At 44.6% G+C, this 20,129-nt stretch overlaps 3 protein-coding genes across 4 annotated transcripts; all 3 read right to left on the bottom strand.

The window, feature by feature from the left end:
* Nucleotides 1-91: 91 nt before the first annotated feature.
* esyt1a (extended synaptotagmin-like protein 1a) lies at nt 92-12,118 on the bottom strand. Of its 2 annotated transcripts, none has more exons than XM_088368659.1 (31): nt 12,044-12,118; nt 8,698-8,739; nt 7,696-7,830; nt 7,534-7,607; nt 7,311-7,383; nt 6,672-6,761; nt 6,551-6,606; nt 6,349-6,469; nt 6,094-6,270; nt 5,289-5,371; nt 5,149-5,197; nt 4,857-4,946; nt 4,523-4,618; nt 4,376-4,447; nt 4,130-4,216; nt 3,918-4,067; nt 3,671-3,853; nt 3,426-3,602; nt 3,096-3,178; nt 2,987-3,035; nt 2,832-2,921; nt 2,648-2,743; nt 2,507-2,578; nt 2,360-2,446; nt 2,158-2,304; nt 1,977-2,104; nt 1,807-1,902; nt 1,607-1,738; nt 1,231-1,336; nt 1,076-1,125; nt 92-1,011 (listed from the first exon to the last, which is right to left on the bottom strand). In XM_088368659.1, the coding sequence occupies exons 1-31, from the start codon at nt 12,047-12,049 to the stop codon at nt 984-986; spliced, it is 2,925 nt and encodes a 974-aa protein (XP_088224785.1). In that variant the 5' UTR covers nt 12,050-12,118; the 3' UTR covers nt 92-983. The 2 variants fall into 2 exon arrangements, with proteins under 2 accessions (XP_088224785.1, XP_088224784.1); XM_088368658.1 differs by lacking the exon at nt 12,044-12,118 and adding an exon at nt 9,710-10,512.
* Nucleotides 12,119-12,150: 32 nt separating this feature from the next.
* Nucleotides 12,151-15,258, bottom strand: LOC148401472 (THAP domain-containing protein 2-like). The gene is made up of 6 exons (XM_088368660.1): nt 15,050-15,258; nt 14,219-14,414; nt 12,886-14,074; nt 12,764-12,790; nt 12,522-12,544; nt 12,151-12,443 (listed from the first exon to the last, which is right to left on the bottom strand). Exons 1-3 carry the CDS (start codon nt 15,115-15,117, stop codon nt 13,700-13,702), a joined length of 639 nt encoding a protein of 212 aa, XP_088224786.1. The 5' UTR covers nt 15,118-15,258; the 3' UTR covers nt 12,151-12,443; nt 12,522-12,544; nt 12,764-12,790; nt 12,886-13,699.
* Nucleotides 15,259-15,688: 430 nt separating this feature from the next.
* LOC148401473 (proliferation-associated protein 2G4-like) lies at nt 15,689-19,905 on the bottom strand. Its single transcript, XM_088359014.1, has 13 exons — nt 19,706-19,905; nt 18,643-18,771; nt 18,469-18,574; nt 18,332-18,401; nt 18,178-18,270; nt 18,047-18,110; nt 17,907-17,985; nt 17,606-17,684; nt 17,378-17,511; nt 16,937-17,031; nt 16,746-16,873; nt 16,526-16,579; nt 15,689-16,460 (listed from the first exon to the last, which is right to left on the bottom strand). Exons 1-13 carry the CDS (start codon nt 19,791-19,793, stop codon nt 16,407-16,409), a joined length of 1,173 nt encoding a protein of 390 aa, XP_088215140.1. The 5' UTR covers nt 19,794-19,905; the 3' UTR covers nt 15,689-16,406.
* Between the last annotated feature and the right edge of the window lie 224 nt (nt 19,906-20,129).

Consider the following 20,129-nt stretch of genomic DNA (forward strand, 5'->3'; position numbering starts at 1 on the left):
ATTTTTTCACATGTTTGAAATAAACTCTAAACTCTGAAACCTCTTGTGTATTTTTGACTACATTTCAGGTAAAAAAAGACACACAAAGCAATCAAGGGAATGCAAACTTTATTCCGCAATTTCAAAGCTCATATAATATCATATATATTAAGTTTAACTAAAAAAAAACAACAACACATCAGTTGTCAGCATCAACATTTAGATGTTTTGGTAACACATGAGCGAGCAAGCGTCACAGTGATAAAGTGCCACTACTACTTTCTAATTTCTTACTTTTGCGCCGCTAACTTGTTGCATCTAACACGACACATGCGAGAAAGCGAGCGTGCATGCCATGAGATTTGTGTAGCGTCAAAGTTTTCTCTTGATAAAAGCACAGTGATGGAGAGGGCTTGCAATTTTCTCAGCTCAGTTGTCAGAGGGTCGCTCTCATTTGGTAATACTTCCGTTTAGAAAAAAGCAACACAAAGCATAGAAAACTCCATTTGGAACATAATTTTGAAACCTTTTAAAGTCGTAGAATACTTATTAAGGCGACAATAGAAACACACAAACAAAAAAGAAAATTATTTTTCCGTCAGGTCGGAGGCTACAAATGTGTACAACGTACCTTGCGATATCGAGCCCTTCAATTCGAAAAGGACTTTTATATATATTTGTATATATTATCATTTATTTCTTCTTTTATATGATATACAAAGTTATAATTTGCGCAACATGGTTGCATTATGAAAGATCCATTCAGCCAAAGAAGAACGAGTCTGCGACAGCACTGCTAAAATTTTGGATGACAAGCTGGCTCCCCCCTCCCCCCCCTCATAAATACTGATGGATTGCTGTTTTATGGAGCTTTTTTTTTTTTGTCTTCCTTATCTTCAGCAAAGATGGAAAATGCCGTGAAAGCTGAATACACGCGCACAACTCACAGAGCAGGCAAGCGACAACAAATGTGAAAACGTAGAGAAGATCAGTCGAGGATTCTCCTAGCTTGACTCCGGTAGCAAATCGTACCTGCAAAGACGGAAGATTCGTTGAGCGTTCGAAGGATTTGGGCCGGCGCGCTCGAAATCTTTACCATTGTGTGACTCCGCTCTTCAGGTCAATCTGGTCCAGGTCCAGCTGCAGCTGCAGGTGTAAGGGAACCTGGTCAATCTCACTTAATGGGACTCAAGTTGCACAACAATTGCGGATTTGTTTTTCCTGGCGAGCGCAAAATTGGAGCTGACTTACTTTACCAAGAAGCTCCCTCTCTCGGCTCATGAAGGAGACGCTGTTCTTCACCGATAGGTCCAGCTTCTTCTGCGATGACTCCTCCAATGAGAGCTCAAAGTCAAACCTTCGGGAAAAGAGCAGAAGGAGCATCACTGGAATCACACAAATCAAAACAGAAGGTCGGACCGGAAAATCTGTCGGACAAATTTGTTTTTAAAAAATAGGGGAACGCAAAACTCAAGTTGTCCATTTTGTGTGGAGAACATTAACAAAGGACCTCACAGGATAAAAAAAAACCTGCAAATTCAGCAGCATGAAGGAGTTTGATGAAGAGTGCCACCTAGCTAGCTAGCTAGCTAGCATTTGCGACGACGCACCAGAGCCGTCTCATTACCTCTCGTTAAATTCCGGGTTGAGGTCCCTCTTCTTGGTGGCGGTTCTCCTCTTGGTGGTGCCTTTCTTATCCGGCAGCAGCATGAACGTCACATAAGAGTCGGCGCCGTCTTTGGAGCAAGCCGTCAAGGCTCTGCGGGGAACGTAATCACAAACTTGAGTCGCCGCCATCTTTGGCGACACGGCCATACAAAACCAGACCTGCACGCGTGGACGGTGATGAAAAGCCGGTTCTCCTCCGTGGCGTATCCGAGGCTGAGCTTCACCTGGCTTGAAGACGTTGCGCCATCGCTGCCCCTAAAGGTCGCAAACGGAAACATCTATTTAGCAGCGCGGGAAAAAGGGAAGCAGGACGGGTCAAGGTGACGCACATGGCGAACCCTGCCCGGTGTCTGAGGTCCAGATGGGAAGGATCCCATCTGGGAATGACCACGTCGCCCATGCTGTCCAGCTCCCCCGGGGCTCTGCGGCACAGCGTCGCCAACTGCGTGTCCAAGATCTGCAAGACAAACAGGATGAGTGCCCAAAAGAAAAAAAGAATCAAGTGAGCACCTTGAGCGTCGCCCTCAGCAGGATCTGGCTCTCCGGTAGAGCTCCGTCCAAAGCCAGCCAGCGGTCCAGAACTAAGTTGGGCTCGGCCATCACCTCCCTCAACGCGAGCGTGGTGGAGCCCAGAGCCTGGCCCCAACTGTGAGACAGCTGAAAGGAGACATCATGCTCACCTTGGAGACAATATGGCACTGAAGATCCGCACCTTCACCGTGAGCGTTTCCTCTCTGGGATCTCGAATCAAGAAGTGGAAGGCTTCATCCCATCGAGGAGATGTGGACCGCTCGCAGACCTTAGCAGCAAAAAAAGTTGAGAGAGTGCAGACTGCGTCCACACACACTTTTGACCTTACCTTGGTTTTGTGAGATACATTCTTGAGAATCACCTCAGCTCCAACTTTTGGCTCCTTCCCACTTTTCTTCAACTGAAATGAAGAATAGTGACGAGTCAGTGAAACGTGACATGAATGATGATGATGACGACGTGATCTTACGGCCAGGCCATGAGCTCGCTCCACATACACAAAGAGCACGGCTGCCGACGGTACAACTTTGTTCTGGAATAACTGCTGCGACTGATACTGCAGAATCTTTTTTTGGGGGAAAAAAAAGAGATTTTAGATTATAAAAGCGGATGAAGAACTCATGACACAAAAAGGGAGTCCATCTTGATTTGACCTGCTCCAGTTTGAGTAGGTCGGACACCCTGGGTAGCCATTCGAGGAGCAGGTGGACTCGACCGGACTTGACGTCGCTCAACGTGTACCACTGGAACGACAACGCGGACGTCAATGGAAAAAAAAGATTTCAAATATTTGGATGCTGCCACGCACCGTATTGATGAACTGTGCACTGATGATATCTCGTAAATTCACTTTGAACCTGCAAAGAGAGATGACGCCGTCGGGTCATGACCTTTGCGTGGGTCACGTGTGGACTCACCTTCCCAGGAAGTCATCTTGATCAATGTCCTTGTCAAATAAGTCAAATTGGATCTCTTGGCCAGGGAGCTGAGTCAGAATCACCTAGAAACATTGAAGGACATTTGATGTGAGCCATCCAAGTACATGCCCCCCAAAATAAATAAATAAATAAATAAATAAATAAAGAATAATACTAGATAAATAGATAAATAAATAAAATGATGAATAAATAAATGGAACAGAAGAAATTAAATACATAATAAATAAATAAATAAATAAATAAATAAATAAATAAATAAATTAATTAAATAAAATAAAATAAAATAAAATAAATAAGAGGAGCCCAAACCTCATAGAGTTCATTCCAGACTGGATTGAGGTTCTCTTTGATGGTGTGACTGCGGAAGGTCATCCCAGCTACTCGGATCTTGACATAGGGGTCACTCTTGCCTTTCACCATGCCCCCCATGAAGTTGTCCTTGGCTATCAAGTTTTGGGCCTCCAGCAGGTGGATCCGAAGCACCCCCTGTGGACAAAAACAGGCAAATCCATCTCTGGGTGCACTCAACGTTCACGCCATTCTTTTTTTAGTACCTCAGTTGCAAACTCCGGGTCGGGCGTGGTGTGCTGCGGGCGTGACGGCGGAGGTTTGGCTAAGCCGCCAGGCCCCATTGGGTTTAGTTCTGCTGTGATCCCGCCGTGACCTGGTCCTGAACCGGGAGCTAACGGGCGGGGCGACGGCGTGGTGGGTGTGGCGTCTTCGCTTAGCCACAAAACCTGGACACAGGCAGAGTTACTGCGGATTGTCAGATACAAAACAACTTTGGGGTCAACCACCAACCCGTAGAACAATCTTGATGTAGATACGGCCGGCAGAAGTGGAGTTGTCCAACTGGAACCACTGGTCCATGGTGAGCTCATGGGAGGTCAGGAGGCGGGTCAGAGGGATGCTCAGACTGCCCAGGGAGAGAGCTCGGTCGTCGTCCTTCACCTGATTGGACACGAGATTTACAATGCTGACATTCTTCAGTGAAGCGTTCTTCACGTCATTACTTGAATGTCGATATCTTGTTTGCGAGGATCTTGAATGAAGAAGGTAAAAGCGTCCTCCCACACGGGGTGGCTGCAACCGTAGCAAGTCTGCAAGACAAGGCAAGGCAGCTTTAGGTTGTTTCAAGGAGAGGCGGCCAATCCAGGAAGGGTCCAGGAAGTCAAAATTTTTGGCTTCAGGTTCTACGCTGAATGAGCTGCAGGTGTTTGATGCTCCTTTGTAGAGCAAAGGTTTCGTTTGATGCCTACCTTGCTCTCTTTCGTCGTATCCTGAATGGAAATCTGCACCATTGGACTCGGGTCCTTATTTCCCTTTCTCATCTGAAACAGAATCAAATCGGATCAAAGTGCGCAAAAATAAAAAATAAAACCGATCAGAGACGATGATTATCTTACAGGCAGATCCTGAGCTTGATCGAGATAGACGGCCAAGATGGCAGCAGATGGTGGATCTGTGGTTTTGCTGGTCAGGTTCTGGTTTCTCTGGATCACCTGGAGGATATTTGGTATGAACAGAAAAATAAAATGTTAAAGGAAAATAGTTCAAATTTATTGTTATATCTGAATAAGACATTGATCAAGAAAAAAAAACAAGAAAAAATTATTTAAAAAAATTTAAATCTAAAAAAAAATGTGAAAAAAAGATTTCATAAAAAGAAAAAAATTATTTAATTTTTTAAAAATTTTTTTATTTGACACACATTATTCTAAGGAAGAGACAAATTGTCACCTCAGTCAATCTGTCGGCAGACGAGAGCAGAGAGAGCCACTCCAGTCGGAGGTGAACGCTGCCGGATGGGACGTCCCTCAGATTGAACCACTGCACGCACACACACGCACACACACACAAATCAAAACATCCCAGTCGCATAAACACAAGACACATTTTAGTCCTTTAATCACAGATTTCAATCCCAAAGCGACTGGCTCACGAGGACTCACTGTCCATGTGACATTGTCACATGCTAACTAAAGTCTTGCTCAGCCATTTTTCAAGTTGAGAGGCTCCAGAAACAACTTACATCATCCACAACTCGGGCTTGTTTCACAATAGCCAGATCCACCTTGACTCTGAAAGAGACCAGACAAGTTGGATGAAATGGACAACACACACAACCATTGCCAGTCAGACGCACAAATTGCACAAGAACCGGACGCATACCTGCCCAGGAAGTCATCCTGGTCTGGGTCCTTGTCAAACACTTCCACTTCCAACTCTTGACCAGGTACTTCGTGGACAATCACCTAACACGTTTGCATCAGTAGAAGAACACACACACACAGCCTTAAGTTTTGGTTGAACTTTTAAAAGCAACCCAAATATTTGTCCCCAAGCAAATGAGAAGACAAACATGGCCATGAGAGAATCGTTTCCGCAAAGTGGTGTTTATCAGAGAAGTTGTGATTTCCTGCTTCCGACGAAGATGAAATCTTCGCGAAGCTGTTTTTCTCTGAAAGTGGGTGCCAAGTCAGAAACGTCCTGAGTCATTCGTTTAAGGAAGTCAAAGGCGCATCACATGAATTATTATTAACTCAAACGCGTGATGAATTACAGTGTTTTGGTTACCGTGGCAACCCCAACAATCTCATGCTTCAGTATATTTTTGTTCCTTTGCAAGTTCCTGTCAAGTGAAAGTAAACATCCTGACAACAGAAAAGTGTTGTTGACAAGCCAGCCAAAATCCACAAATATGTCAAAACGAAACCGAAACTGTCAAATGTCTCGCAAATGCCACCTAAAAGATTTCCTCTCGCATCTTTCTCAGAACTCAGAGCTTTGTTTTTAAATAGTGAAGACAATTTGGCATTTTAGTATTGACACATGAAGTCGATCCACAATTTGTCTTCGCGGGCCACGTAAGTTGATGTGACGGGCCGTATCTGGCCCCCCCTCGCAGTCAACAACGAGGCGCTCTAATGCCCGTTATCACTTCTTTTTTTTCCGAAAACACTCTCAGCACTCTCACCTCATACATTTCCCTCCACTGTGGGTTCAGGTTGCTGTCCACGTGACGTGAGGTGAAGATCTGCGTTCCCACACGAAGCACAGCGTAAGGGTCCGACTTGCCGTCGATCAGGCCTTTGATGACGGTGTCCTTGGCGGTCAGATCTTCGGCCTCCAGCAGGTGGATCCGCACGACTCCCTAGCGTGAGATGCAGAGACATCATCGGCAACGTGGATTGTGGCGGTTGCCCGGGTGACGCCTCACCCAGACGCTTACCCTTGGCAGAGGGGAGCGCAGCTGCGCCACCTGCAGGTCGGCCACCAGGGGAATGGTGAGGCGGTTGGGGAGGACCAGTTGGGAGGCGATGGCATCCATTATCATGGTGTCCGACATGGCGCTGTAATTAAAGCGAGGATGATGTTGCTTAGGGAAGGCAGGGGCACTGATTTCTGAAAATGAAAGTATGGAGTCAACTCACTTGAGTCCAGGGATATCCAACAGGTTGGTCAGTCCCGTCCAGTTGATGTCCAGTTTCTATCACGCAATGAGAGTTCTTCAAGCTCAACAAAAAAAAAAAAAACTAACTTGGGTCAACTCACAGGTCGGCGGATGAAGAACATGGTGATGGCTCCAACCAGTGGAACGTCTCCAATCAGAGGCTCGAGGATGACGCGCAGTTTGCCTTGGAGCTGCGCACACAAGAAGCACACCGCTTACTTCTACGATTTAGATATACGTCAACATTCGCTTGATTTTTTTTTTTTTTTTGCCTTGACAAAGACTTGCGATTGAGAGTTTGGCAATTAAAGTCAAAAGCTTTCAAGCTCTTTATGGCAGCAACCACCAAAATAATATAAAGAAAAAAATCTAAATAAAGAGAAAGGTCGTTGCGTACTCAAAGCAATGCTAGCTTACTGCCAACACGTCATGTATCACATATTGAAATGTGCGGCAACACTTTTGTTTTCATATTTGTGCTTAAAGTAGTTGAGTCAAATGCTTGACTGTGTATTTTTGTTTTATACTGCCTCCAGTGGCCAAGTCACATACAACAGCTCTAGTGAATTAGCGTTCGGTACAAAACTGTTTCATTATTCAAATTTGACTCATATCTACTCATATTCCAAAAAAAATGTTTTTTTGTGGGGGCTGGTACAAATTAATGGCGTATGCATTGATTTCAATGAGGAACGATGATTTGGGATATGAGTGTTCTTCTTCTATCTGTATTTCCATACCTGAATTCCTTTGACCCCAGCTTTGCAGAAGTACTTTTTGATTTCCACGTTGATCTCGGCGTCGCCGGCGTAGCTGTGGGAAGACGCGCGTTTAAATAGGGAAGCTGATGAGATGCGACGAGAAGACTGTTTTGTCTTAAACAAACTAACGAGGACAAACATCTCGGGATCATCTCAATGTCTGACTAGACGGACTGGTTTCTTGCACAGAAAAAAAAATTACCTAAGGTACAAATCCAACATGACTTGTCTTCTGTCGTGCTCTGTGTGAGCTTTGACGCCGACCACTTTTAAAGCCTGTCAAGATAACGCACAGCGAAGGCAATGGAAAGTTTTAAAAAATTAATTTTTGACAAGATACGTGGAGGGAGGGGCAAGGCCATACCTTGTCTCCGAGATTGACTTTGGTGAAGCTCAAGGTTTGCAGATGAATGCTGGAAGCTCGGATGGTTGGAGCGATGGTCTCCAGAAGTAACTTTTCCACAAAGTGGCCTATGAAGGGCCACGCTTGCTGCAGCATCTAAACAAAGGAGGACAGGTGATCCAGTCAAGCTCAACGTGCTTGCAAGTTTTATTCAAGCTTTTGTCCCGCAATGTAATTATTCTTTTCTTCAATTAAAAACTATGTTGGAATTTTTTCTACCACCTTGGGTATTTTTCATTTTGGGGTTTTAAGTTGGACCTTTAAAAGCTTGCGTGATATGGCGATACCTTGCATAGTTATTTATAGCTGAGATTTAAAAAAAATAATAATCCAGGTATTGCCCAACCTAAATTTATAAATATTACTAAATGCTGTATGTTGCTGTATTACATATTATTTGTATTATTTTATTTTTATAATGATTATTCATATGAATTTGATGTACTGGACAAAAAAAGTGAGGCTAGATTCAGAAACAGTGCAAAAAAAACTTACTTTCATCTATGATTAGAAAATTGAATAAAATTGTGCTATTTCCTGATGAAATCAAAGTTGAATAAAATTGGAATATATTAGTGCTGTACATGCGTAAAAATAACTATTCCCCCACACATGACAGCAAAGGTCAAATGGAAAGTGGAAAAAAATGATAAATAAATAAATCATCACTTTCCCGTTATTACATTTTGGACAGCGTCAAACAAAACATGGTGACTTTGGTGTTTCCATCATCAAATCACCGCGGCTGAACAATGTTAATTTTCTAAAGGTCTGCCAGCCGGCCAGTCCGCGTCAGCATTCGGCTGTGAAGCGTAGCGTGAGGCCACTGTCGGGCTTTAGCGCTCCAATGACCTTTTGGGCTCGAGCGAGTCACATGACCGACCAAACATCAGAGTGCGGCCGAGCTTGTTAGTTTATTTCAGAATACATTTACAACAAGATGGAAGAAAAAAAACAACTCACCTTATTAAGCCACTCTGCTTTTTCCACATCTGGGAAGGTCACCTGTGAAGAATTCACAAAGGTCAACCAGAACTCAAACATGACAGGGGAGCATGAAATAACTCGTGAGCAGATTTTGTCCTCTTCTTCGGATCCGAGTGACATTGCGGGGAACAAAGAGCACATTGTCGCTCCGTCTTTGCAAAGTTGATGATTAAGTTAAGAACCGGAAATTAAGTCGACCTGAACGTGCATACACGCCTGCAGCCGACATTATTAATAAAAAACCTTAAGAATGTTGAAAAGCATCACGTGAAGCCATGATGAAGCTAACTCATGGCAGCAAATTTTACAAAAGTACATTTTCCCGACACACTGTCCACGAGTGCTGGACTCCACTCAACGCCCGCCGACGTGATGAATACTAATTGTGATGCAATTTATTAAGCGCTAATGGCATGAGAATGGAAGACAAATGGCAGAAGCTGGAGCCAAAAACACACTCGGAAAGCAATACGTCACCACGGGACTTGACACTTGATGTTTGGGTCTTGGGAACATATGTACTCTATGGGGGCCTTGGAAAAGCTCCAAGCAGCTACTTCACATTTCAATAATTAGCCCTCATGGCTGTTTTAGTGGAAATTGCACCTTAACTGACCTCAAACTGTCCTTCTATTATTTTCTGACATCATTCGATGGAGCTTTGCTGTTTCTCTCTACGTACACGCGCGCGCGCGCCCGGTGATGCTCTCGAACCAGATATGGTGGTGCACTACGCGGCTCATAACTTCATGCATTTTTTTCTTCATGCGTAATCCCCTTATTTGCCACTGTTCGTCTTCAGTTCCGATAAATGAACCAGGCGCTGAGTATACTTGAAGCGTGCTGGTCAGGGAAGGAGACTCAATTAAAAGCAACTTGTAAATTGTCTTATCAATCAGTTAATCACGATCGCCAGTGGGCATGCACCTCGCTCAGACTGACTTCGGCACAAGAAAACTGCGGAGAATGGCCACGCGGCGTTCCTTACCCAGGGAGGCAGATCCCGCTTGATTCGGAAGATCTTCTCCGTGGTGAATTGCACCTCGTTTTCCAGGAGGTACATGGCCGCGTTGAGCCTCCTCGCTTTATCCTGTCGACTATGCTTCCAGCCCATATAGACCATGACCCCGAGCAGGACCAGGGAGATGCTGAAGCCATAATATCCTGCCAGGTAGACGGGCAGGAGCGCGCCTAAGCATTTAGCGAAGGACCACAAGGCGCTCACCGCGCGCTCTCCTGCGGGGGCTTGGCCCGGCAGCGGCGGCGAGCTGCTGCTGGCCGTCCCCGCTGTGCCTCCGCTCACGGCCGCTTCTGCCTCATCCTCCGCGGATGGCATGGCGCGCACGACACGTTGGACCTCCGCTTCTGACTTGAGCTCGCTCTCCTCTCCTCACCCCGCCCTTCTGTTTTTCTCCCCTTTGCCTTCACCAAGAGTTAGCTCGCATAAGCGCCGCGTTAATGGCAGCACATGCGTGGATTAAATCATGATGAGATTCCGCACTTCACGCTCGGCTTGATTCTGCAGAGCACCAAAAACGACTAAGTGGCGTCTTGGTGGACGTGTCTTCTGCAGGCAGCAGTGAGCTTTAAGGGCGGTCTCTCTCTCTCTCTCTGGCTCTCTCTCTCTCTCCTCCTCTCTCACGTCAAACCGGCTGGCTGGCAGATTGAGGCGAAATCCCACGATTAACTCTCGTGCACGAACGTAACACTCACGCGCATGGCCAGTAAACCAATTTCCAAATAATCCGAATCAATAACATAGCCGGGAGCCCCTCCTCATGCATGCCGCCATGCAACGATGGGTTGTTATCTTTTCAAAAGCGAAAGGAAAGCTGCATTTTGCCTGCATGCACAAGCGATTATCTACTGCCGCAGCTTGCCGAGCTGAGCCGAACCGAGCACGAACACAAAAATGACCAATGTCTTCACAATATTTAATATTGTGCTTTGCTAAATTGGGATCATAAGATGACAAAAGCTACTTAAATGTCACATCATGGGTTGCTCCTGCATGGCAACAGTTGAACGTCACGTGGATGCGACCTTCACTGGCTCGAGTCGCAACGGTTGCCGGGATTCAGCCAATTAGTAATATTTGCTCAAAGTTAGACGAGTCCTCATGCAAACATATCAGAGTGCCTGCCTGGTGATGGTCTGAGAGAATTAATTTGCTGCAGGAATTGGAATTATTTAGGAGAAACAATCATATACTAATTTATTAGATTCTTATTCTCAGACAAAAATATAATTTTGTCTGAAAATAAGAATCTAATAACATTCAGAAGACATTATACATTAAGTTGTGGGAAAACACAAAAGTGTGCGTGCTTTTGCTGTGACAAAAGATTCCAATTAAATAAGCGTGTTTGAAATGTAAAGCAAGCATGGAGAGTTGACTTCCAGATTTTGCTGCATCATTTAAATGTGATCGAGGGCCTCTGGTGAAAGTTGGACAAAGTCACATGGTTCAGGGGGGGTCAGCTGAGCAACATGAAGAACCTCACAGACACGAGAAACACAAGCTGCAGTCACGGGTCTTTTGCATCATTGTTGACTTAGGACATTATAACCAGGCAGCACGGTGGGCATAATGGTTTGCTTTTCTGCCTCGCATTCCAAAGGTTCCGCGTTCTAAGTGCCCAGTGATTGGCAAAGAGACTCCAAAGCAAATGTTGCGACATTCCCACCGCTATGAAAGTCATGCGATGTGGATAACATCAGATGTTTTTTTTTTCCTCCCTAAAAATGTGACCCGTCTGTGCCCTGTAGAAAGCTGCAAAGTGTTTGGGACACTCTGAAACTGCTTCACGTATGTGCAAAATCTTGCCCAGTTGGGAATTGTTGACTCCATCGATGACCCCTACGCAAGGTTGCTTATTTTTCCCATTTTTATTTTTTAAATTATTTTCCTTGCCCTCCTGGGAGTCAAGCTCATGGGATATTGTTAATATTGCCAAATAAGGGCATGCGAAGCTCTTTTGAGACTCGTCTGTGATTAAGAGCTTTATATTGGAATGATCAGGACATTTCGTTGTTGTCCAAGGCTGCCATTCGTCTTTCATTCGTCCAAAATAAATCACCGACCTGGATGCTGCTAAAAAAGCTAAACATCTTTATAGATTTGGAAAATAACCATTCTGATATGGATCAACTAGCATTCATTGGTAATTCTAGCCAGTTTAATTGCAGGGTTAGGGTTATAACAAAGAATAACAGAAAACTAAAGAGTAGCAACCACCTCTTGATTAATTCTGTTTAAGTGCTAAAATACAGCAACAGATAATTATTATTTCATTGCAACTATGCAGTTTGTTTAACTTACCATCATCAGTCTTTACGAGGAAAATCTTTTTGTTTGCACCGAATGACGTCTGAAGTAGCACTGGTGGAAAGAAAATACTAAAATGTAGTACAAACCACAAGCTACAGTTTCTACACCCAAAACCTTTATTTAACATAAAAACAAAAGGTTGAACAACGAAGCAAAGTTGAAAGACCAGAAAGTCCAGGACGTGAGTCCAGAAAATCCAGAGGAAAAGTCCATCATCAACCTGCAGGTGTCAACTCATTGTGTTGAGGACACGCTTTTAGATGTTAAGACTTCCACGAGACACTCCTGCAGCATTCTCCATCCGTCCATCGATCGAAAAATGGGCAAGTGCCTGAATTCGGGATCATCTTACTTGGACCTCTGTCTCATCTTTCTCCTTTTGCGCTTCAGTCTACAGGATTAATTCATGATTGAGGCGTTTTGAAGTGAACAAACAACAAGCATGACAACAAGAGTAAAAAATGCTCACCTGCGCATGCGCTTCTTTCTCCACTGCGGAGTAGGAAAATATTTGCATATGTCAAAATTGGCTACGTATAAATGCAATCAAAATGGATTCACATTAAATTGCGATAATAATCCGAAACATTTTGCAAAGATTTCGCTAAATATTCTGTTGTAATGTAAACGCATTTTGGTAACGAGCTAGCTAACAAGCGTTAGCGCCACGAAGAAAGTCATTTCATCATATAAAAGCGTGGGGACACATACCTTGGCTCGCATAGCGAACGGGTCAGTCTGAAAATGTCGGATACAGATGAAATATTGGTCAAATTATATTCACAACGAGCGGATTGACTCGGATTATGGCGTCAAAATACGATTGTACGTACCGTTCAAAGAAAGCGGTCTCAAGATGACGTCATAAAAATGCGTCATTACTAGTAGCCTGCAACGTCACTGAGGAGCGGTGCATCCTGGGAAAACGAGTCCAGCGTTTCTGATTATTGAGTTTAATCATTAGAGCGCAACGAAGACAGATGAATACATGACGTATTGCATGACGTGTAAACGTGTTAATTTGGGGACCTCATATAGACATTTAAAGTGCTATAATCAAATGTAGCAGTGCCAAAATTACATTATTTTTATGTACAATGATGGTCTGCGGGAAAAAAAATTCTGATTAGATTAATATCAGGAATTTAGCAGGAGGTAAACGCTTTCAAATTTGGAATGTATGAACTTCCCATTGCATCCAGACAACTCCACTCTCATGACTTGGACTCAAATTGACTTAATAACTATGTTGGTTTCCAAACAATGTTCATGGGACCTCAAAATAGAAAGCGACAACAACATAACATGATGCATTTTTTTTTTTTATATTTAAAAAAATCTAACTTGAAAAACAGACTAGGAGACAAAGTTGAATTTATTCATTTCTACATCTTCCAAATGGATCAACTTGACCCAGGTTAAGTTGCTATTTTTCTACAAATCTTGACTCAAGCTGACTTGGCATCCATGTGACTTAGTTTGACTTGAATTCAATGACATGACAAGTCATTCTGTTTACATTTGAAAGTCTATTATTGTGCCTTTTGTGAGTTTGAGTACATCTCACAGCTTATAAAACTGAAAGCAGCGGTGAACAAAAAGTTTTGCATGCCACCAAGCGAGGAATCCGGCGCAAGCTCTCTCGAGTCAAGTCGGCAGTTGCCCGTCGGTCGACTCCTCAATTAAGGAGAGTGTGAAGGACTCCAGAAAAGTTGAAGCCAGAATCTGGGCGCTATCGGCCGAAACCTTGCCGTTGCTCTTCAGCTCTTTCAAAATGCTCGTCAAGCTCTCCACCCTTTTCCTCAAACGTCGCGTTTTCTGATGAGAAACCTTCATTTTTCTCTGAAGGCTTCTGATGGTGTCTTGGGCGCTGTCCAGCTTGCGCTTCACCTTTCGGGGGTCGGGGTCAAGGCAGTAGTTGTGATCCAGCGCGGAAAGTCGCGTCGCCGACACTGCGGCGGCTTTCGGGTCCGGTTGGGGTTCGGGCGAAATGGGTTTGTTGGCTTTCCGCACCTTCAGTTTCTGTTGAAAATATGCATTTGGATGAAAAAGAAAATGTCAATGGAAAACGTGAAGATTGTTCTCAAATAATCTTTCTTTGACACTTCTGCTGACTACTAAACGGACTAGTAAGGAGCGGAGAAACGGCGTCGGGCCCCCACCGACCTTTTGCAGCCATAGAGGAAATTTAAAGACGCTCGGTATGACGCCTTGCTTGAGCCGAGTCGTCTGGCCACTTCGGTCAAAATCGGCTTCCAGGAAATGGTCGCTACAGAGCAATGTGACACCGGGCGTCGCCGTGAAGTTCTTCCTCCTCAACGCTTGGACCCACTCTCGGCACATTTTTTCATCTTTCGGGAATCTGTTCAATCAAATAATGATCGACCATTGCTGCGTCATCATAACATTCTTTCCTTGTAAATGAACAAACGAACCATGACAACCCCCTTTTAATCAGCAACTCTTGCTTATTTCACACCACGCTTCCAATTCATAGAGAAGATTCAATTTTCCATCTAAATAACTACTTTTGAACTTATGTTCAGTAAACTCTAGTATTATGAGTACTGCATTTTCCATCACATCACAGTACTTTCTGACATCCGCAGTTTCTCAATTTACGTTCTGCGATCTTGGAAACGTCATCAGTCGCGGACAAAATATCTGCACTGCTCATCCTTACGAGGGTCGCGGGTGTGATGGAAACTTGGACCAATGATGTGTTAGAAACACATAAGCGTTCCGATTTACAAATCGATCGGCGTTCTTCGGAAGAACGTCACTTGGCGAGTTTACGAGGCCATACTCTGCGTTCTTTACATTGAGAAACGGCCATTATAATCACCTGCACCGTTGCCATCATTTTCTCTTTCTATTATGCACAATCATAAGCTCGCCTCCACATATCTATCCCACGCGTTTGATTTCTTTTACAATAAGCTGATTTGTATAGAAGAATATACATGGGAAAAAAAGCATTTATAATCGAATTCTTACCGATGAAATGTGCATGTAGAGCTTTTCCCAGACTTATTGGAACAATCGTATGCTACACACTGTGGCATTTTCGTTGTGAAGATAGAAAATACTGTACAAACACCGATGACAAGAGTCTACATTCGCGTATTTTAGTCGCGCTTTAGCAAATGGCAACGCATGATGGCTGCCGCTGCATTTCCGGTCAGGGTTCTTCTTCTTCGTTTATATTTCTGACAATATAGACGGCGATTTAGCATACTACTGCCCTCTTCAGGTATTATGCTTCAATTACAATTTAAAGGCCTCACTACAGCGAGTAGGTGCTAACACTGTCAAATAAACGTTCCATCATTTCTAAATTAGATGATGGGCTCTCTGAATTAGTTAATAGACCCAGAGAATGAATTTAGTAGTAAATTTAATCACAAATACACATAGCCGTGAAAACAGCTTTAAAAAATGTTCATGTATGAGTTTGTCCTGTTACATCCAGACGAATACACCATAAATGTAAAAAAAAAAAAAGCAATGCTAGTTATTTAAAATTAACATGGATTAAACGGCCAGACTTGCTATTTAAAAAAGGCTTTTTTGTTCTTGTATTCTTACGCTGTTTAAAATGCTGACCCGCACAGTCCAAAAGAAAACATTCACAAATGATGTCGCATGTCTCTTTAATGATTCCAAAAATAGCCTTTAAAAGTGTGGTTTGGTTCTACAAAAGCAACCATCATTGGAGGTCTTATGTAAACACAGACTGTCAGACCTGCTGGAGGCACACCGTTTGAATGCGGAACCGCTAACAGGTTGAAACGTGCGCTGTTGAGAAGAATCGGTTCAATTGATTCTCCTTGCGATCGCTATCGTCCAACAAGTATCCCTGACACCTTATCGTGTATACATAGTCGCGGCAGCGCAATACGCCGACCGCTGGTGTCATAACTGTAACTCGAGCCATAGTAGTTATAACGGGATTTAAAATTCTGACAACATTGTGAGCACCCAAATTCAAGTTCCGTTTCCTTGCCGTGCCTCAATGACACTATTTTGAGCATCCTTGACATGTCGCTCAAAGTCAATTTTATTCAACGATATCTTTTCATGTGGCAAAATGGGATGAGGCTCAAAGTCAACCGGTTAAACGCTCCTGTGAGATTTTGCTCCGAATGGCAAATTCTCTTTCAAGGACAATTAAGATTTACTCCGTGTGTGTGTCTGTGTGTGTGTTAAAAATCTATCATTTTAAGAGCAGCCTCATCCCAGACTGACATATGTTGGATTCCAGAGGTGCCACCTTGCCACGAGGGCCTCCGACAACGGGGACAGAAGCGAATACGACGTCTGTTCTTTCGGCGATGTCACACGTTGCTCAGATTTATTCCGCGCCTTCCGTCGGCTGTCCTGTTGCGTTCTCCAGCGTCTTTGTGGCCTTGATGAAAAGATCAAAATGAGAGGCGCAGCAAGACACCGCAATTCCTGAATGACGGAACTCACCTTCTTTTTCTTTTTCTTCTGCGTCTTACGACTGGTTGAGCTTTGAAGCAAAGCCTGTAAAAAAAATGAAAATGACTTTGATAAGCTCCCAAGAGCAGGACACCGTACATCACCATTGTTGACGGCTTTGCGAGTGCCAAGCCAGCCTTTGGAGGGTCCATTAGTCAGACGAGGTTTTTTTTTCCTGGCAGCGGAGTCCCATTCGTCAAAGGCTTCTCACCTTCAACTCGACGTCCTCCACCTCGTTCTCCGACTTGTACATTTCGGGTTCGTAGAGGCTGTTTGTGATTCGCAGTGGTCCGTTGGCCATGAGCAGCACGGTGAACTTGAACTGAGCGACAAACTCCCCTGCACACAAAATGAGCTTGGCTCAGCTCGGGTCGGCGGCCTGCGAGCGAGGTGGAGGCTCACCTTCCTTCTCCTGGAGAACGTTGAAGGGCTGCAGCAGCTCGTGCTTGGCGCACTCCACCACACCCAGCCTGGCCTTCCCTTCGTCCTCAAACGCTCTGGAAAAAAATCAAAAGTCGTTGGGTTTGGCATTTGCTGCTTTGTTTGAACACAAAAGCTGCATTAGCATGCATACCATCAAACATTCTTTCATCACCAGTGGAATTGAGAAATGTTTCTGCAGTTTGCTCTTATTCCTTTGGGTCATACTGCCACCCGGTGGCGAAAAGGCGCCAATGCAGAAGCTGTTCCATTGGTTCACATTCTATCGAATTATGTTTTGATTCACGTTCTGGTTTATTTTGGGCTCGCCACAATGCGACATCTTCCATCTCTGCTTTTTAATTAAAAACACTTTAAATGTTGTTCTATTGGATAAAAAAAAAAGAACGTAAAGATTAATACCTCAGCGTGAAAGCCATTTTATCAAAGCGTCTCTCCATCTCGCTGAAGAAGGTCCGAGAGGTCTTCATCTTTAATCCGTACACTTTGTTGGGATCTCGTTTGTAAACGGTGGTCCTCAGCCCACCGTCCTTTGCCTGGTTTGTGACACAAAGCGGCGTTCGTTTCCATTTGATGATGCGTGCTTGCCGCTCACAAAGCGGGACTTTTTTTTTTTTTTTTTGGTCTCACCTTCCCCTCGCCTGTGCTGACGAGCACATCCACCGCGTACACTTCATGCACCTCAAAGTCGGCCTTTTCGTGGTCCTTCCTGCGAGCGCAAAGTGAGGTCAATATGGAATTGTCACTTCTGCGCAACGGTTTTGTGGTTTTGGAGGATAAAGCTGCACCATCTTCTTTCAAACCTCCAGTGAGGCTTACTTTGGTTACAAAACGAGGAGGAGGAGGGAGCGAAAACCCAGTTTGCACCGCTAGCTAGCAGATATCACAATCCTAAAATTCGAGTCACGGCATATCTCCTTGCTCAGTGCACCTTTGTTGGTCCGTTGGGTTTTGGATGATGGTTTTGTCTCCATCGATGACGTGCTGTTTCAGCTGATGGGACAGCAGGCCTATGAACAAGCGTGTCAAATTAGGCGCGCCGACCGCACAGCCGGACGAGAAGACACTCACCTTCGATGGGCGTGCACTTGAACGACTTGGCGATCTTGTTCCACGCTTCTGTCACTTGCGTGTTCTGAGATGGAGGTACAAACGAGCGATTGGAACGAGCGTGCGCCAAGGCGATGGCGTGAGAATGTCACCTGGTTTCCCGGCTTGACGAGCCGCAGGGCAGCCTCGGCGCACAGGTGAGCTGCCATGATGGCGTCGGCCTTGCGACCCGTCAGGGGCTTTTCCTGCAGACACGGATGGACGTGTGAGAATCTCCAGCTCGAGTAAATTAAACTTTTCTATTACCTTGGTCACACCGACAACAAAGCTGTGAGCCACGTTGGCTATGAAGCCATCCACGTGCACGCCAAGATCACTAAAGACAGGAAAGAGTGAGCAACATGCTAACACCTCTGCTACGTGCAGTTTAAACCTTTGCTCACACTTTGACGAGGTCCCCATCCTTAAGGGCCACATCGGGGTCACTCTTGAGCGGAGAGTGATGGCACACGCAGTTATTCACTGACACGCATGTCGGAAAGGCGATGCCTGGGAGGGGAGACAAAGCGTTTGAATTTGATGACAACGTAACGGGGAGGGACACCCAAACAGCGGACCTTTCTTCATGTCCTTCTCCTTCTTGAAGATTTTCCCACTTTCTGTTAAGATGAAGGCATCTCCTTTTTCACACAGGCTGAGCACGGAAACGCCAGACATGGCCGTCTCGACCACTATCTTCAGGGCCTCTGCAAAATTGACAAAAAGGCGCGGCCATTAAATGGTGGAAAGTGTGTGTGTGTGGGGGGGGACAAGTTCTAATAATTGAAGTGTGCCATCAAGAAAGTAATTTGTCTGCAAATGAATATATTTTTCTCTGAATTCGTGGAATTAAATATAGCTTATTTGAAACACAAACACGCTATCTTCGCTACAATAAATGGAGACAAATGGGTTGATCCAATAACTAATTTATGGACTTTCCAAGCAGGTCGACTCGATTGTAAAATTTAATTTACTTGTGCAGCTAAAATACACGTGCAAATGCAACAGACGTTTGTTGACATGCATTGTGGTTGAAGTTCGAAACATTACCGTAACATTTTTCCCCACTTGTATTTCAAGACCTTGTACATGAGCTAGTGTTATAAAAACGTATGCGGTGATCATATTTCTATTTTTTTCTTAGTCTGTGCAGTGCAGCGTGCAGAAACGATTTGTTTTAAAAATACAAATTAGTGCAATTGGCTCATCCACTCATCACGAGAGGCTCGCGTTGACGTCTTTAACTAATTATGTTATAAAACACCTTTTTTAAAATGTCTTTGTGTGTACACATTTGTATTAATATACTTTGTCGACGTTATCAGTTAGCAATACCTAGCTTGCGTTACTCAGCCATTTAGCAGCCAAGCTAACCGCTGCTAATGAAGACAACAGCATGGCGACAAACGACTCGCCACGTTAGACAAGTTCGAGCCAAATATACGGACCGAGGTCCGGTTCGGGGGAGGTTTTGACGTAGGGGCCACTTTGGGCTTAGCACATTTGTTGCGGGTCAACAGCTGCAGCTGCCGGCCGGGTACACACGGGTGGTGGGCGACTGTCTGCATGCCTCAGCTAGCTAACGTGAAGCTCGAACATTCGGGAGCTGAGCTGCTGTCACGTTCCTGAACCACTTACGGTTGGCGATCTCGGCTGCCATCTTATACTTGGTCACCACCAAGTCATCGGCGACCGTCTGCTCCGTGTTTTCTTCATCCCCAGACATGTTGACAGAAGGTCCAAGAAGTCAGAAGAACTTTCTCCCCACCCAACAATGTGTCAGCTCGGCGCCGCACAATGTCCCACGCACGCCGAGAACCAACAACCGCGAGATCCCACCCCTTCCCAAAGATGCATTAAACTCAAGTCAAGATAACCACCGTCATGCCGCTGTTGTTTGGTTTGCAAATGGCACTACAGTGATCCCTCGCGACTTCGCGTTTCGTTTATCACGGCTTCACTACATCGCGGATTTTCTTTCAAAATTAAAAAAACATTTAAAAGTCAAAATAAAACTTTCAAATTGAGGAAACGTGTCTAACCTTTAGGACAATGTAGTATT

This window comes from Syngnathus floridae, chromosome 2, assembly GCF_059516105.1.
Source record: "Syngnathus floridae isolate MCC-2025c chromosome 2, RoL_Sflo_1.0, whole genome shotgun sequence".
NCBI lineage: Eukaryota > Metazoa > Chordata > Actinopteri > Syngnathiformes > Syngnathidae > Syngnathus > Syngnathus floridae.

What these genes read in the sequence shown, in the direction of transcription:
- esyt1a (XM_088368658.1), bottom strand. Translation starts at nt 10,057, where the DNA reads ATGCCATCCGCGGAGGATGAGGCAGAAGCGGCCGTGAGCGGAGGCACA. An exon ending in CAGGATGACTTCCTGGGCAG is followed by an intron (nt 5,198 to 5,288) that starts GTATGCGTCCGG and finishes GGTCTCTTTCAG; the next exon opens with AGTCAAGGTGGATCTGGCTA. An exon ending in AACCCGGAATTTAACGAGAG is followed by an intron (nt 1,337 to 1,606) that starts GTAATGAGACGG and finishes CTTTTCCCGAAG; the next exon opens with GTTTGACTTTGAGCTCTCAT.
- LOC148401472 (XM_088368660.1), bottom strand. Translation starts at nt 15,117, where the DNA reads ATGCCACAGTGTGTAGCATACGATTGTTCCAATAAGTCTGGGAAAAGC. An exon ending in TCTACATGCACATTTCATCG is followed by an intron (nt 14,415 to 15,049) that starts GTAAGAATTCGA and finishes TTGATTGAACAG; the next exon opens with ATTCCCGAAAGATGAAAAAA. An exon ending in TTCCTCTATGGCTGCAAAAG is followed by an intron (nt 14,075 to 14,218) that starts GTCGGTGGGGGC and finishes TATTTTCAACAG; the next exon opens with AAACTGAAGGTGCGGAAAGC.
- LOC148401473 (XM_088359014.1), bottom strand. Translation starts at nt 19,793, where the DNA reads ATGTCTGGGGATGAAGAAAACACGGAGCAGACGGTCGCCGATGACTTG. An exon ending in GGAGAAGGACATGAAGAAAG is followed by an intron (nt 18,575 to 18,642) that starts GTCCGCTGTTTG and finishes CTCCCCTCCCAG; the next exon opens with GCATCGCCTTTCCGACATGC. An exon ending in AGAAGAAAAAGAAAAAGAAG is followed by an intron (nt 16,461 to 16,525) that starts GTGAGTTCCGTC and finishes CTTTTCATCAAG; the next exon opens with GCCACAAAGACGCTGGAGAA.